The sequence below is a fragment of the Rhizophagus irregularis genome, chromosome 9 (assembly GCF_026210795.1).
Source record: "Rhizophagus irregularis chromosome 9, complete sequence".
NCBI lineage: Eukaryota > Fungi > Glomeromycota > Glomeromycetes > Glomerales > Glomeraceae > Rhizophagus > Rhizophagus irregularis.
Window position 1 is genome coordinate 4,467,040 of NC_089437.1, and position 16,066 is coordinate 4,483,105.

The 16,066-nt window shown below is 24.0% G+C and overlaps 4 protein-coding genes across 4 annotated transcripts; 3 read left to right on the forward strand and 1 right to left on the reverse strand.

Annotated features, from left to right (window-relative positions):
- Positions 1-270: 270 nt before the first annotated feature.
- On the forward strand, positions 271-3,102 carry OCT59_030029 (uncharacterized protein; the record flags this gene model as incomplete). The annotated part of the gene is made up of 13 exons (XM_025312798.2): positions 271-356; positions 422-524; positions 600-688; positions 783-867; positions 939-1,044; positions 1,140-1,190; positions 1,265-1,366; positions 1,450-1,554; positions 1,624-1,840; positions 1,905-1,985; positions 2,067-2,220; positions 2,307-2,558; positions 2,633-3,102. 13 exons carry the CDS (start codon positions 271-273, stop codon positions 3,059-3,061), a joined length of 1,860 nt encoding a protein of 619 aa, XP_025188940.1. The 3' UTR covers positions 3,062-3,102.
- A 415-nt stretch (positions 3,103-3,517) lies between these two features.
- OCT59_030030 (uncharacterized protein) lies at positions 3,518-5,177 on the forward strand. The gene is made up of 3 exons (XM_066146383.1): positions 3,518-3,562; positions 3,780-4,479; positions 4,566-5,177. Exons 2-3 carry the CDS (start codon positions 3,798-3,800, stop codon positions 5,096-5,098), a joined length of 1,215 nt encoding a protein of 404 aa, XP_065995033.1. The 5' UTR covers positions 3,518-3,562; positions 3,780-3,797; the 3' UTR covers positions 5,099-5,177.
- Positions 5,178-5,507: 330 nt separating this feature from the next.
- Positions 5,508-6,846, reverse strand: OCT59_030031 (uncharacterized protein). Its single transcript, XM_025312800.2, has one exon. It carries the CDS (start codon positions 6,820-6,822, stop codon positions 5,626-5,628), a length of 1,197 nt encoding a protein of 398 aa, XP_025188942.1. The 5' UTR covers positions 6,823-6,846; the 3' UTR covers positions 5,508-5,625.
- Positions 6,847-8,600: 1,754 nt separating this feature from the next.
- OCT59_030032 (uncharacterized protein) lies at positions 8,601-9,514 on the forward strand. The gene is made up of 2 exons (XM_025312801.2): positions 8,601-9,008; positions 9,103-9,514. The coding sequence occupies exons 1-2, from the start codon at positions 8,915-8,917 to the stop codon at positions 9,282-9,284; spliced, it is 276 nt and encodes a 91-aa protein (XP_025188943.1). The 5' UTR covers positions 8,601-8,914; the 3' UTR covers positions 9,285-9,514.
- Positions 9,515-16,066: the final 6,552 nt, after the last annotated feature.

Sequence of the window (16,066 nt, forward strand, 5' to 3'; positions counted from 1 at the left end):
TTAATCCGATAATTCTCGATAAATTCTAGAGTGAATTTTAAAAAATTTTTTGATTAAATTAAATTAAATAAAGAGAATTTATTATCATAACAAATTCCAAGACAAAATTTATTAAAATTGATAAGGATTGATAAAAAAAAAAAATGATTATCATTCATCTTTAGTCTGACTTCCTAATTTGTCTAATACGAATCAATTTTCCTAGTTAAGTCTCACATGTGCACAAGTCAAATTATCCTCCCATATTTTTATTTTTTTTTTATCTCTGTCATGTCAGATACTGCTCACGCGTTAAAAAGAATTAGAACACGGAGAAGATTATTTCGAACTCTTAAAAAATGGATTTCAAAACTTCGGTACTTATTAATGAAATTATACTGTTATTAGTATAATACTATTATTAACACACATGTTAATATAGGTTTCTTTTATTCGCTGTTGGGATATGTTGGCTATTTATCCTCCCATCTGAACAATATCACAAAAGCACCTATATTTCAGAAAACGCCCTTCTTCCTGGTCAGGTTTGTGAATTTATTTTTGAACCTATCTTCAAATAAAAATTCTATATAACATTATATTTTCATATTTTGTTATAGGTCAATACATATTATAGTTGGGGTCAAGTTCATGAAGCAGCAGCTTTTCGAGATAATATAACCTTATTATCAAATTCTTCAAATATAGAGTAGGTCAATTGATAAATAAGCAGAGGTATTTATTTGCAAACATAAATTTATAATACTTATCAATTCTTAGTATTATTTTTGAAAATAATTTAGGAAAGCTGCTTATATAGAAAATGAGTTACGAAAAGCTGGATTAAAAACAGCAATGCAAAATTTCACGTTTAACATGTCTGGAAAGGTAATTGCTTTATTTATAAAAACTCTTTTTTCTCTTAAATAACCTATGATTCATTCATTCATTTTGTTTAGAAAATTTCTGGAATAAATGTTTACGGTGTATTCAAAGCACCACGCGCAGATGGGACGGAGGCACTTGTATTGAGCGCTCCATGGAAATCAAATGATGGTGAAACGAGTAAGAATTTCATTTTTTTTTGATCCTGGTAAAATTTTTTTTACATTTTTTTTTTCAATTTGTAATTAATTGTTTTTTTTAAAAAAAAAAATTAGTCAATACCAATGGAATAGCAGCTGCCCTGTCAATAGGAAAATTTTTCAAGGGTAAGAATATCAGTTTTTATAATTTTATGCATTGTTAAAATAAAAATATTATTATACTAAATCAAGTTTATTAGGTTACACTTATTGGTCCAAAGATATTATTCTTCTTATAACTGATGGTGGAGAAGCCGGTGTTCAGGCATGGCTTGAATCATATCATGACCATCCTCGATCAGGTTTGATTAATATTATTTATTTTGTAATTTTTATTATAAAATTTTAATTATTTTAATTTTTTAATTATTTCATTTTTATAAAGCCATTTCATCGACGCCATTATTTTTAAGGTCTGGTGCAATTCAAGCTGCTATAAATTTGGATTTTCCAAGCACTAATGATTACAAAGCATTGGGGATTTTCTTTGGTATTTAATTTATAAATTTATATTTTTACATCTGAAATTTATGTTTTAACATAATTGTTTGTATTTCAGAGGGTGTCAATGGACAACTACCTAATTTGGATTTAATAAACACGGTCATAAGAGTCTGTCGGAGTTCATACAGTATTCCCATTATGTTGCACGATTCGGGTCACCATTATTCTAATTATGATAACGGCAATTATTATGACTCCCTTCATAATTTATTGCAGACAATGAGACATCAGGCTTTATGTCATCCAACTGGAAGCCACGGCTTATTTTTCAGGTAAGTTTTTTGTTTATTGCAATTTTATTATTTTTTCAATTATTAGTTAACACTTCTATTGTAGGTATAAAATTGACGCCATAACTTTATATGGACATACTACTGCTCAAACCTCAAATTCATTCAGTTTTATAGAAATTGGATCGTAAGAGTTTATTGCATAATTTAGTTATCACTTTATTAAAAATTAAATAGTCTTTTAATTTTAATGATTAATAAATCATAGAATCGTGGAATCAACCTTTAGAAGCTTAAATAATCTTCTAGAACATCTCCATCAATCTTTTTTCTTCTATCTTTTACCGACTCCAGAACGATATATTTCTATAGGATCATATCTGCCACCTGCATTATTGTTGACTGTTGGATTGATTCTCCAAATATCCTTTGTTTTCTCCCTTTTTTTCTATATATTTTTGCTTAAAACCTCTATTATTATAAATCCTTAATATTTAACTTAAAATACGCCTTAGAACTATGGGGGAAAACAGGAGATGATTATGCTGAAGAATCAGTTTCTGAAAATTCTCAACCAGAATCAAGTTCATCAAGTAAAGATGATAATTATGTTGTTCCTTTACCATACAATAATCGACAAAGACAAATTTTATTTCCTATGACAGTCTTGATTGTTAGTCATTTTGCGGGATTACTTATTTTCTTTGTTATAACTAATCATTTTTCCTATAACCAATTGTCGAAAATTTTTGGTATACCGGTAAGAGATTTAGATGTAATAAATTTTCTATTTAGTATTCTAAATATATTAAATTTATTTTATTGTGTATTTAGGAATTTTTATTTACATTATCATTGATTACAAGCATATCAATATTAATACCAGCAACTTTAATACAGATACAAAAATCAGATTGGATGGTATTGAAATCATTTACTTTGGCATTTACAGCCATGATAATGTCATGTTTATCGGTGCTTAATTTTAGTCTAGCAGTTTTTAGTTCATTAATAGTCATAATCCCTTTTTCATTATTTAAACCAACTCCGAAATACAAATTATTACAATATTTACAATTGCTAGTATTGATAATGATATCACCACCTGGAATATTAATATTAAGTGGAACTAACCTAGAAAAATTTTTAAGGTGGGCTTTAATGGAGTACGAATTACTTGGAAGTTATTTATTACCTTTTATTTGTTGTTTTTATTGGCCCAGTATTTTAGTTTATAGTGTAATTATTTTTTCTGATAGTTAAATTTATAAAAAAAAGTAAAGATGCCATTATTTTATTATTTTAAATACTTGTATTTGTTATCTATAAACTAATAGAAGAATTATATATTTATTTTCTGCTCCCAATTTTAACGCAATTTTAACGTCCATGATGACACTTGTACTGATTTCCAATTCAATCTTCAGATTTCAGAACATGATCAATGAATGTACTTGAAACCTGTTATATTGCGAGTCACAATAAATGTCATTATTATGATCCAGAAGAAAATTTGGGCTCAACTATTTAATACAGTAGAATATGTGTTTATCATAAGTTTTTAACCATATTTTAAAAGTGAATTCAAGAAAACGCAAAAGTTTAATGTAATCATGTTGCTACTCTTGATTTGATCAGATGATAGACTGATAGGGTGGCGGCTGTGTAACCGTACTCATAATAAATAACTCTTGTGCCATCTTTTAGTTTCTTTGCTTTACCATAGAAACTTTATGTTCTGAATTAATAAGAATAGTTAAGAATGTGAGCATGTCTTTTTAGCTTTTGATTCACTAAAATAGCATTAAATAGTAATGAAAAAACCAATTTTTTCGTAACATTAATATTTTTTTTTAAAGAATTTTTTTTTTTGTTTTTAGAGTAGAATTGGTCCAATAGACAATAGACTAGGTATCTTAATTATCATATTAACAACTTTTTTTTTTTTATAATTTTACATTTATATTATTACTATTTATAGTTGTTAGTTGAATATAAAATGAATACAGTAAAGAGAAGTACGGAATTACCATTAATTAGCCTCGATAATATAGGAATCAATTCGACTGATCAAGATGAAGGAAGACAAATTAGTAAAGAAAAGCAACACCAAATTTGTCTAAATTTTATATTCATGTTAGGAATGTCACAAGGAATCAATGAAGAAGAAATTTCAAAAATTCTTTCCTCAAATTTAAAGGTTTTAGATTCTTTTGAAAATATAATTGGTACCATTTTAAATAAGATGGTTAAATATAAATCAAATGAAAACAAAAAATTTCAATCATCTAATAAGGTAGATCGATTAAATCAGTCATCAAAAAATGTGGAGGAAAGTACTATACTTCCTTTAGTTATGTACGAAAGTGATTATGATTCAGAAACTGTGAAAATATCTGATGAAAAAAATATCGTTAACTCTGATATAGAAAACATGGACACTTCTGATGAAGAGGAAGAATATATAGAATCTGATACCGATATTGAGGATATTATTGAACTTGATGAAAATTTTTTAATTGAGAAAGAAACAAAAGAAAATACTCTTATAAATACAGAACATAATAACAATGAAAAAAGAACGTCACAGAATTGTAATACTGTCGAAATCACTAAACCTAAAAATATAGATAGATTGATAATTACGAAAGATGATAACCCACCAAGATTTAAATTATTTTGTAAGTTTCTTTTTTTTTAAAAAAAAAATTATATTTTGTATCTAAAATCCTTCATTCATCTTTATATTTATTTAATTTTAATATAGGTAAATATATAAAAACTCCAGAATTTAAAAATCATGCTATGTCACTTAGATTACCACCGTTACCAGAAATTCGTGACGTTATTATTCGTGGAATTGCCAAAGGAAGAAATGAGTACCCAATGCAATGGAATCGTTACGAATTTTTAGGAAATCGTGTACTTAAATTATTTATCTCAAAAATTGTCCTAGAACATTTCAAACTAATTTTTAATCAATCATTAGAAAATGTTATTAATTTTTTAAATAGTAATAAATTATTTGCCGCCTATTGTATGTGCCTAAATTTACATGAGGATAATCATATATCTCAAGATGCTTGTTGTAAAACATACTCTAATGCTTTTAAAGCTTACTTTGGTGGATTGTACTTGAGTCAAGGTGAAAGTGGCGTAACTGAATATCTTACAAAGTTATTGATGCCTCTATTATATAATCTGGCTAATTATCAATCTAAAATCAAACCACGTATACTATGTGATAAATTACTAGGAAAGATAACTGGTGAATATTTTGATATGGAATGGCTTATTTAGGAAGAAGAGAGAAGATAAATTACTTTAGAATTGATATTTTAGAAAGCAATTAATAAACTTAATAATGAATGTTATTACATATCTATCCCTCGTGTGCCCAATCATTTTTGCTAATTTTTTTACTCAGCAAAGTGATTGTCTAGCCTTTAGGTCACCTTTTATACGTGCTACGTATGAAATAAATCACGCCCAATGAATTGGTAAGTTTTACCTATAAAAGTAAGTATTAAATATCTAATATTACAGATTTTTAAATTGGAATCCGAAGCCATATAATTTGAAGTCCGTTTACTTTTGGTTCTTGCTTTGATTATTTCGTTCAAAGTAGGTGATTTAATAAAGCGCGTTAATTTACTTTTATAAAACTTTTTTTAAAATAAAATTTAAGAAAAATTACAATGAAACAAATATAATATTAATTAATATTTTAGTAAAGATTTATTAAATCTAATACTGAAATACATTATTTTTTTTTAAAAAAAAAAGTTTATTCAGTTATTAAAATTGTTCTAATCATTTATATTGTTTTATAAAGAGGTTGCAAATCCAACACTCTTGTTTTTCATATCATATACTGAATAAACATTTTTTAAGAAAGGTACACCAATAAGCCAAGTATTAGCATCTAAAATTTCTATAGGTAATATGGTTGAAATACAATGAAATGAATCTACTGGTGATATACATAAATCTTTAGATTGAATAGGATAAACAATACCACCAATTTTAAAAGAAATTATAGTAGTTGAATTTGATGGAATAATATATAATTTAGAATCAGTAACATATTTTGCACCTGGAATTAAATTATGAACACTTGCAGCATCATTTTCAGGCATTAAAATATTTGAAGTTCCAGTATCAATAATTGCACTTCTTCCAATAAAAGAAATTGGTTGATTATCAACAATTGCATCATCTATATTTATTTGCCAAAGACCAAATGTAGCAGAAGTAGGATAAATAACTTTATTAAAATTAATTTTACCAGTAAATTTAGATTCATCAACTCCACCCAAAGTAAATGTTCCTTGATCATCAAAATCTAAAGCATGAGAAAGATGAAAACTAAATATTGGTTTAATTTCATTTTTTTTAACTAATGCTGATGTTAAAGTTGAAGTATTCATAGTATTTAAATCATCAAAAGCCAATCCTATAATCCCATCAGGAACAAAATTTGCATTATCATCAGAAATTTCATTTGCGAGACCAAAAATTTGTTGTTTAAGAACAAAATCACCAATTTTAATATCATCAATTCCAGTAATACCAGAAGCAGAACCGATACCAAATTTAATTGACCAAGGATTACCTGCAATTTTAAAAGTTTTTGATTTTGCAGAATCAAATTTATTATGATTTGTACAAGTAATTGAAATACAATCCTTATTTGGAACAAAAAGATTTGATGAACCAGTATCTAAAATCATATTAAAATCCTGATTTCCGATAGTAAGTTTTCCATAATATCCAATATCATTTTGTTCAACTTTTAAGATAACTGTATCCTGTTTTGAAGCTCTACGATAAAGACTGCGACGATTTTTTGAATTTAATTTTGAATATTTATTTAAAGCAGCTTTTTTCGTATACTTTGCATAATCATAAACATCAATATTCGTGGAAGGAGACTTGGACAACTTTATACTAAATAAAGGTTCAGCATTAATGATGACTGCAGGAAGGATTATAAAGAAGAAGACAAGTTTCATAGTTTTCATGGTTACAAAAAAAATATATATATATATTTTTATATTTAGTATGAAACGATGTTAAAAATAATAAAGGTTAGAACCTTTCTTTTTTTTTTCAACGATATCCCAAAAAAAGGATGGAAGAATTATGATGCAGAGAAAATAATTAATATTTATAGAAAATTATTGTTTTACAGTATACAATGTATACAAAAAGCGGTCAATGAAAAATTGGTCAATAAAAGAAACAGAGGTTCTGCGGTTAATAATAGTTAACAAAACGGAGTTTCGCTTTTGACCGTTCCATTATAGAAATTGTCGGATAACCTACGATTAAGAGAAGCTAAAAATAAGTGTATGATATATTCTTGGCAATTCGTTTTTTTGTCGAAGATCATAATATAATTATCTATTATTATTGGCGTTCATTTTATTATTAAGTTAATATTAGTAAATAGGAAGTACGAACCCGAACTCCGAGCGTACAAATTTAGATTACAAAGGAATATCCATAAACTAAACAAAGTCATTATTTATTATGAACTTACCATATTATACAATAAGTTACACCCGTTTAGGGGGGGATTTTTTTTTTTAAATGCTACCCATTCAATTTGGAATATTCTAGCGTAATAAATACTATAACTGCGTCACTATTGTGTCTTTTACAATAAGAACATGATAGTGAAATTTGCTGAGCTAAATGAAATAATTAATCAACCACAATTGATAATTTGTAAATTAATGGTAAGATATTTCTTATTTTATTTATTATTAACGCCATTAGCGCCGAAGTGACTATTATATATATCATTTAGACAATGTACATTTTGTGTGTGACTATCGTACTAAATACATGTATGCACAGTAAATATTAGAGAAAGTCTTTCGATCGAATGTGTCAGAATTACGCTTATCGCGTGATCTTTGCAACGTGACTCGATCATTTTTTAACAATGTAAAAAATTGTCGTGGTTACTCCATGCATATTATTTTTTTTTTACAAAATTTTCAGGGATGAATTCTTAAAAAAAAAAAAAAAAAAAAAAGGTCAAATGTTTCAATGTTTCAAATGTTGCATATTGTTACCTCTCCTTTCTTTTTATATTTCAATTTTTATTATCGGAAGTAGATCAAAAATGATCGGAATCTTTTATAACCCAGATTTAATCTGATGATGAACTTATCATTATTTTATCTTTTCAAGTATTTGAACCTTTTAATAAAACATTAGAAATTTTTTTATCACGTAAATTCTAGAAATTTATTTCAAATTATAAATCATAATATTGGAAAATTAAAATTAAATAAAAAAATTATTTGACTTTTCTCCGATAAAAATAACCTTTCAAATTATGAAACCAAATGATAAATTCACATTTCTAAATAATAATAATTCTTAATGTTTCACATTATTTATATTTTGTCAAACAATAATTGATTCAATAAAATTTTTTTCTTGAAAAAAAAAAACTAAAAATTTGATCAAAAAAAGTAAAATATTACATCTTTTAACTTTTTTTGGATAATTAATAAGTTTACTGTTTCATTTTAACGAAAGTTAATTATTAACAATAAATTTTTTTTTAACTTTTTATACTATTAAAATTCAAAGATTGAGACAGAAATAGCATAAAATTCATTACCTAACAACTTCATAATACACGAAATGTTAATGCTGCGGCTCCATACCCCAATATATGATCTACTCTGATCCCACTTAGAGTTAATACGTACTAAAATTAGAAAATGTAATTCTCACTTTTTGATCATAATATTTATTTTTATAATCAAGGATTTGTTTCAAGATAAATTATCAATATGCAAGATTAAAGGATTAAAGAAAAAAAGTGTCTCAGACATGTTATAAATACGCTTCAATTTTCCTTCTTCAATTCACAACAAAAAATTTCATTTCTCATTTAAAAAAACAAAAAAACAAAAATTTTAAAAAAATAATTGAATAAGAAAAAAAACCCCATTTTTCTTTTACTTCATACAAATTCTTCTTTCATACAAATCTTCTTCTTTTGTTTAACTGGTTTAAACAAACAAATTCAAGAAAAAAAAAACACTTCTTTTACTTTACATTTTATCAAATCACAAAAAAAAAAACAAAATGATGAACTCAAGATTTATCGTATTTTCCGCTTTCTTGTTAGTTTTGATTTCCATGATTCTTTCAGTTTCTGCCGCTCCCGTACCTCGTTCAGGTAAATATTATATAAATAATTAAAAATTTATCATTGATCATATCTTTTGAGAAAATTCTCCATTATTAATACATTTATTTATCTTTTATTTTAGATCTCATTGCACGTGCTAAAGAAGCTGATATTAATGACCAAGATGTTTTATTAACAGATGCTATCCCCGTTACTTCTAATGGTGGTGATTTAAAACCTTATAATAAAGATGATGAAGTAGATCAAAAAGTTGTAGATGATGGTAACGAATCTCAAGGGGATGGTAAAGGACTCAAAATTTAACGGTTATCCCTTAATAATTTAAACTACATATAAATTAATTTAATAATTTATCTTGTTGGAAACTGCGTTTCACTTTTTTCTTTTACTTTTTTTTTTTACTCTATTAAAATGTTTATAAATGTATCTTTTACACATCATTTGTAATTTATTTATTGTATATTTTGATTATATATATTCGATCGTTTTTTTTTTCTTAATAAAAGATTTTAGAATTTGAATTATTTTTTTAAAAAAATTTACTGCGCCGAAATTTTTTTTTAATTGTCCACGTTATATTGTGTTACGCTATTGTTTGGATTTCCCCAAGTTTCATAATTTGTTTATTTTTGCTACAAATCTGAAACTTTTATCGTTCATTTACCTGCATTTACATTACCTCGCATTTTACCCTGCAATAATATTAGTATTAAAAAAAGCGAATTCTAATTGAAGTAAAAAAATGGATTTTTGTTTTTTTTTTGTTTACTTGATTTTTCTTTTGAGATAAAAGGTATCAAGGTATCCATCCATATATCACATATAGAATAGACCTTCCATTCAAAATATTCGAATTTCAAAGTTATTTCCCTTAAAAGGTATACAATGATGATCTTACACATATATGGTAAATTACTTAATTTATGTAATAAACTCAAATTCCGATCCATTGATTTTATGAAACGTTTATTATGCGAATTTTCTATCTACGTAATCACGTAATCACCTGCTTTCTGGTGAATTATTATTCAAAATTAGAAAATATTCAAATATTCACATTTTCATGTTTCAGGATATTTTTGCATTGTTCTTTTTCTACGATTAAAAAAAAAAAATATTTTTTTTTTTTCTCCTGCATTTATATTTCAATTTATTATGATAATTCTTTTGCTAATTGGTTCATATTTTATATTTGAAACTGTGTTCCCCCTATCCAATTACCTTTTATGTTAATATAATGCAGAACCTCTATTCAATTCTACCATTAGACCTATTTAAATACTTAAATGTTTCAAAATCTTGTTAATAAATCTAAAAAGAACTTTTATATATTTATTTATTGTCCGACAGAATAAGGAATACAAATTTGCAAACAAAGAAATTCTTCCGAAAGAATCATAGTAATATTACCAAATCACCGTAATCGAATATCGCTCGTGAAAAAAAATATTGACAGTAAGATTGTGTTACGTAATTATGCAAAAATGCCGCAAATGATTAGATCAATTAGATGATCAATTGATCGATATTAACCAATAAAAACTAGATCAAAAAGCACTAAACATTTTTTTTAAAAAACATCATCGTATTGTTTCACAAAGAATCTTGCGCTCGCCACTCCAAACATCCATGGATACCTAGAAGCTACAACCATGTTCGTCTTTCGTCGTTTTGATTCTTGTAATTTATAATAATCGATGCATTTCAACTTTATCTCTGATAAGAACATTCAAATCTATATTATAAATAATAAATGATTTAAAATCGATTCATTAAAAAAATCTTTGATGTTTACGTGGCAATTATAATTATATTAGTATAAAAAGACGGAATTTAAATAAAGTAATCAATTGATTTAAATGGCGTTTGACGTTTGAAGGTTGTAACAGAAAAATGTACGAAAGTTATGAGTTTATGTAATATTGAATTGTTTATTGACCGTAGACTTTTACCAACATAGGTTGTAATTTATACAAGGAGTATTAAACTAGAGGAAAGCCTTTATAGTTAAAACTGCTTTCCTAAGCTCTGCATAGTGATTTACCTATGTTTATTATTAACTTTTGTATACAATACGTATTTGTCTCATTTGAATTTAATCAAAGGAAATTTCAATAAATTATTAGATCTTAGTCTTTGGACTATGTAATTAATACATTTGCGAAAATTAAAAATTTAATAATCAAAATAATAATCAAATATATAAAAATTTCATATAATTATATGTATTAATTTGTTATTATTAATCTATTAATATAATTTTTTTTATAAATAATAATTTAAAAGAGTTTTGCTAACTTGCCCTCTGGGTTAAATAACCTGGATTAAATCACTCCCCCAAAATTTATATTTTTATACATCAATATTTTTTTTTTAAAAAAAAAATTATTTGTACGGTGGGTGACATCCACTTTTTAATTTTATTTTCGTATATAATATATCACATGACTGTATTAATCACATGACCTTACATTTCAACCAATCATGATTAAGTATTTGTCATATATATATATATAATTCTGGCTAAATTTATAATGCGGCCAAGACCAAATTGGATATACATGTAATTCTGGCTAAAATATTATAATGCAGGCCAAGGCCAAATTGGAATCAGATATATAAAATTCCATATTTTTAAAAGCTTATAACTTTTGATACAATAATCTGATTTTAATTATCACAATATAGTTAAATAGAATATGTCAAGAAGTATTAATTAGCATTGAGTTTTTTTTAAAAATAATTTCTCAATATTTTTTTATTAGCAATTAAAGATCACCAATTTTATTGGATGTCTTATGGTGTCACCTACTATATTATTATTTATTCCAATTACATAGATTTTATTTATTTGAATATTATAAAGTATAATAATTATATTTTTGGCAATGTCTCTCATTTTTTATTGTAATTATAATTTACATTTTTTTTTTGAAAATTTGGGCAAAATTATAAAAATTATATAAAATTTACTAGCAGATTAAATCACCAGTTAAATCACCCTGTGTTAAAATTAGTTTTATATATTTAAAAATATAATAATAAATTTTAAAATAAAACCTTATATTTAAATTATAATCACCAACTATTGTATATTAAAATTTTATTATTTTTAATTTACTTACAAAATATAATAAAATTATGGCAAAATTTTAATATTACTAGAAAATAGAAACTGTTAGAATATCTGAAGTATTCAGTATAATTACATGATCATCAATAATTGTACATTTAATACTAAAAAAAATTGTCAGCATGCTGTGTATACCCAAATTCTTGTGTAATATTTATCTAAGATATCATCTCACTAAATACTTTTGTTCTAAATCACAATATAATTAGTTTTTACCCTTAATATAATTTTTTCAATATTATTTCTTATTAAAATAAGTAAAACTTTAGCACTTTCTGCTTAAAGTTTTACTTATTTATTTATTGATACTGTAATATCATATAACTAAATTTGTATATATATAACACAAAATTTCATTTATCAATCAGGATATAGTACAGAATGACATTGTATTTGAAATGCGTAAAAGTAAAATGTCTTCATATTTCAGACAAAAATAATTTTTATTAGACTGAACAAAATTAATTTTTTAGATTTTTGTGACCTATCCATGTTAGTTTTACAAAAATTCAGGAATTTTTTTTTTATAGTAAAATTTTTTATTACGTGATTTAACATAATAAAATTGTATATACATACTTTTATAATTCTGAACAGAATTGATTTATATTAACAGATTTCCAATATTTTAATTTCTCTAAAGCTTTTATAAAAATGCAAAACTCTTTAATAATTTCAGGTTTCCTCTATATATTTTCATTTAAAATTTCTATATATTCTGCTTTTCCTTTATCATAGATATCCCTTATTAAACTGTTTTACAGCCAAATTTGCCTGCAATTTTGTTTTTTAATTAAAGATACTTTTAAATACCTTAAAATATTTTATTACATAAACTAATATTTTTGTAATAAATTTTATAGTATTTTTTAAGTAAAAATTGAAAAAAAATTCAATTTGATTAATGATTTTTTAAAAGTAAATGATTGACAAATTATAACAAATAGTAGCTAAATTTTTTAAATTGAAATATTTTTTTATCCATTAATTTTAGAAATATAAAATTATCACCATTTAATGTGTCTTAATAAGAAGAATCTGATAAAAATAAAATTTGTTCTTTTACAAATATTATGTAATAGGATAACTTATAAAATCTAAAAATTTATAAATTAATATAACTTTTTATTTATTAATTTTAAAGTTATAATTTTATTACCATTAAATGCATTTTAATAAGAGGAATATAATAAATATAATTTTATCTTTCTATGATCACTAAATATTAAAATATTTTAAAATTCAAAAATTTTTAAAATTAATTTTAGTCCTTATAGTTTAAAGGATAAAGGCAGCACACAAAATCTATTCAAATTTTGCCAGATTTTCCAAAAGGTTTTTAAAAAATCTGGTAAAATTTTTTAAATCTTGAATGATTTTGGACATTTTACTGCAGATTTCAGTATTTTTCAAAAGATTTCTGAAATTTTTCTAAAAATTTTTTATGTACTGAATAGAAGTTAACAAATTTTGATTTTCTGCAATTATAACTCTTTAATTAATTAAGTATTCAGCATATTTTAGAAGATTAGTTATATAAAGTAGTAAAGGTTCTTTAAGCCAAGCAAATTTAGATTTTTCTATCCATGGTAATTCAATATAATTTATCAGAATTTTATAATAATTTTGCAATTCTTCTGAATTAAATAATCTTCTTGATTTTTTGTATCTTTTAAAATGGGTTTAATTAAAAAACCTAGTAAATAAAATAAAGTCAGAATTTTGTATCTATTATTTAATAATTAATGTTTTATAAGAACAAATATCAAAATATCAAATAGATTTTGTTAAACAAATCTTTTTCCAATATTATTTGCATTATCTTTTCCTATCCTTATAAAAATTCCACATTCTTAAAATATTCTAGTTTTATAGTTAAAATATCCTTATACAGTAATAATATTCTTAAAATATACTAAAAATTGAACAGACAGATTATTTAGATAGAATTTTATAATAATAAATTATTTTAAATTATATAAAAAATATACTGAATTTTTTGAATTGTAATATTAATGGATATTTAAAATATCTTGATTGGATATGCAAAATATCCTTAAAATTAATTTACCAATAATTTAAGTATATATTAAATTCAATCAGCAAAAAAATATACTAAATATATACTTAAAAATAAAGATAAAAAATGCCAATATAATTAAATAATTTTTTTTTATCTGATTTTTTAGTCTTTAATGTGATTTGATTTTATTTAAAGATGTAATTTGATTACTAATGAAATATAATGATATTAAATTGATCAGTAAAAAAATATACTAAATATACAGTCAACCCTTTTTATAGTGAATTTTGATAAAACGAATTTCATGATATAACAGGACCCTGAATATATATAAAAAGGTAAGGTGACATTCGAACTTTTTACTAATAGCTATATGCAAGGGTTTTCTATAAGTTTAGTACGCAAAATTACCTCCTTACTTTGGATAATTGGAAAAAATACACAAATTAATTTTCTAACCACCGATAATCATGTGATTTACATATTGTTTTATTGATCAAACTTCACGTTTATCGAAGAATTATTTTTTAAAAAAAATTTAATAACTTTATATGTCACATAATTATATAAATGTATTTATTAATACGCAAGTATTACACATTTTTTTGCACTAATAGTTATTTATATTTATTTTTATTTATTTCAATGAAATATATATATATATATATGATCAGTCAAATTACTAAAAATACACAAAATAAACCCTTACTTAAACAAAAAACCTGTTAAAAATACACATTTTAATAGCCTGACTGTGGCTAAAAAATCCTCAGGTTATACACAAATCAATACCTAATCCATAAAATTTCTCTATGTTGATGACGCAATTATGCACCTTACCTCTACATATATATTTTGGGATCCTGATATAATGAATCTTTAGTGTGATACGCATTTAGTCATATGAAAAAAAATTCATTCCACCAAATTTTACTAATAAAATGCATTATAACGTTAAATGAAGAAAAATTTATGATTTCACATATGTAAATGACCTTTTTTATAATGAATTTCTTTTAAAACGAATTTGTTTTTTAGTATAACGAAGATTTTTGCAAGATAAATTTTAATATAAAAGATAATTTGATGTTGTTTTCATGAAATTTTTCCCAAATAAGCAATTTTACCATTTTAATTCATTTATCAAAAAATGGATGATTTATGCTTTGAAATTTCTTTGCCTCTGTGATCTGACATTTTACAAATGTATTTGATTTTTCTATATTTTACCGCATTATACCAAATTTTTCTGCTATACCAGATAATTCATTATAGCATTAGTGAATTTTCTCATAATGAAGGGCTGATCAGCCTAAATACCTACTTTGTTATATCAAGGGCTGACTGTATACTTAAAATAAAAAAATAAAAATACCAGCATTTAAACAATTTGCATATACTTTATTACATGCATATGTATAAATAAATGTCAATCCTATTCTATATACACAAACATGTAATCGCTTTACAATTGTATTACATTTGAAAGTGTATGCAAATTGTTTAAATACCAATGTAATTAGATCTTTTTTTTTATCTGATGTAATTTGATTTTTTATTTCTCCCAGTTCATAAAAAACATAATTAGATATTATTTAAAGATGTAATTCAATTTTTTGGTCTTTCAGTTCATAAGACAAAAACGTCTAATATAATTGGATTTTTTTTTTATCTAATATAATTCAATTTTTTTTATTTTAAATTTATAAACTAAATTTCTTTCTTTAAAATAAAGGGTTTTCTTTCTTATAATATTTACAAGCTATATTATAAAACAAAAAATTTAATCAAAATAAAAACTATTACCATATTTTTTTAAAGAAAAAAAATACACATAAATATACAAAATGAGCATCCTTCACATATATCATTATAACGAAGTTATTAATCAAATTTACATTATATTATAGAAAAGATATTATAAATATG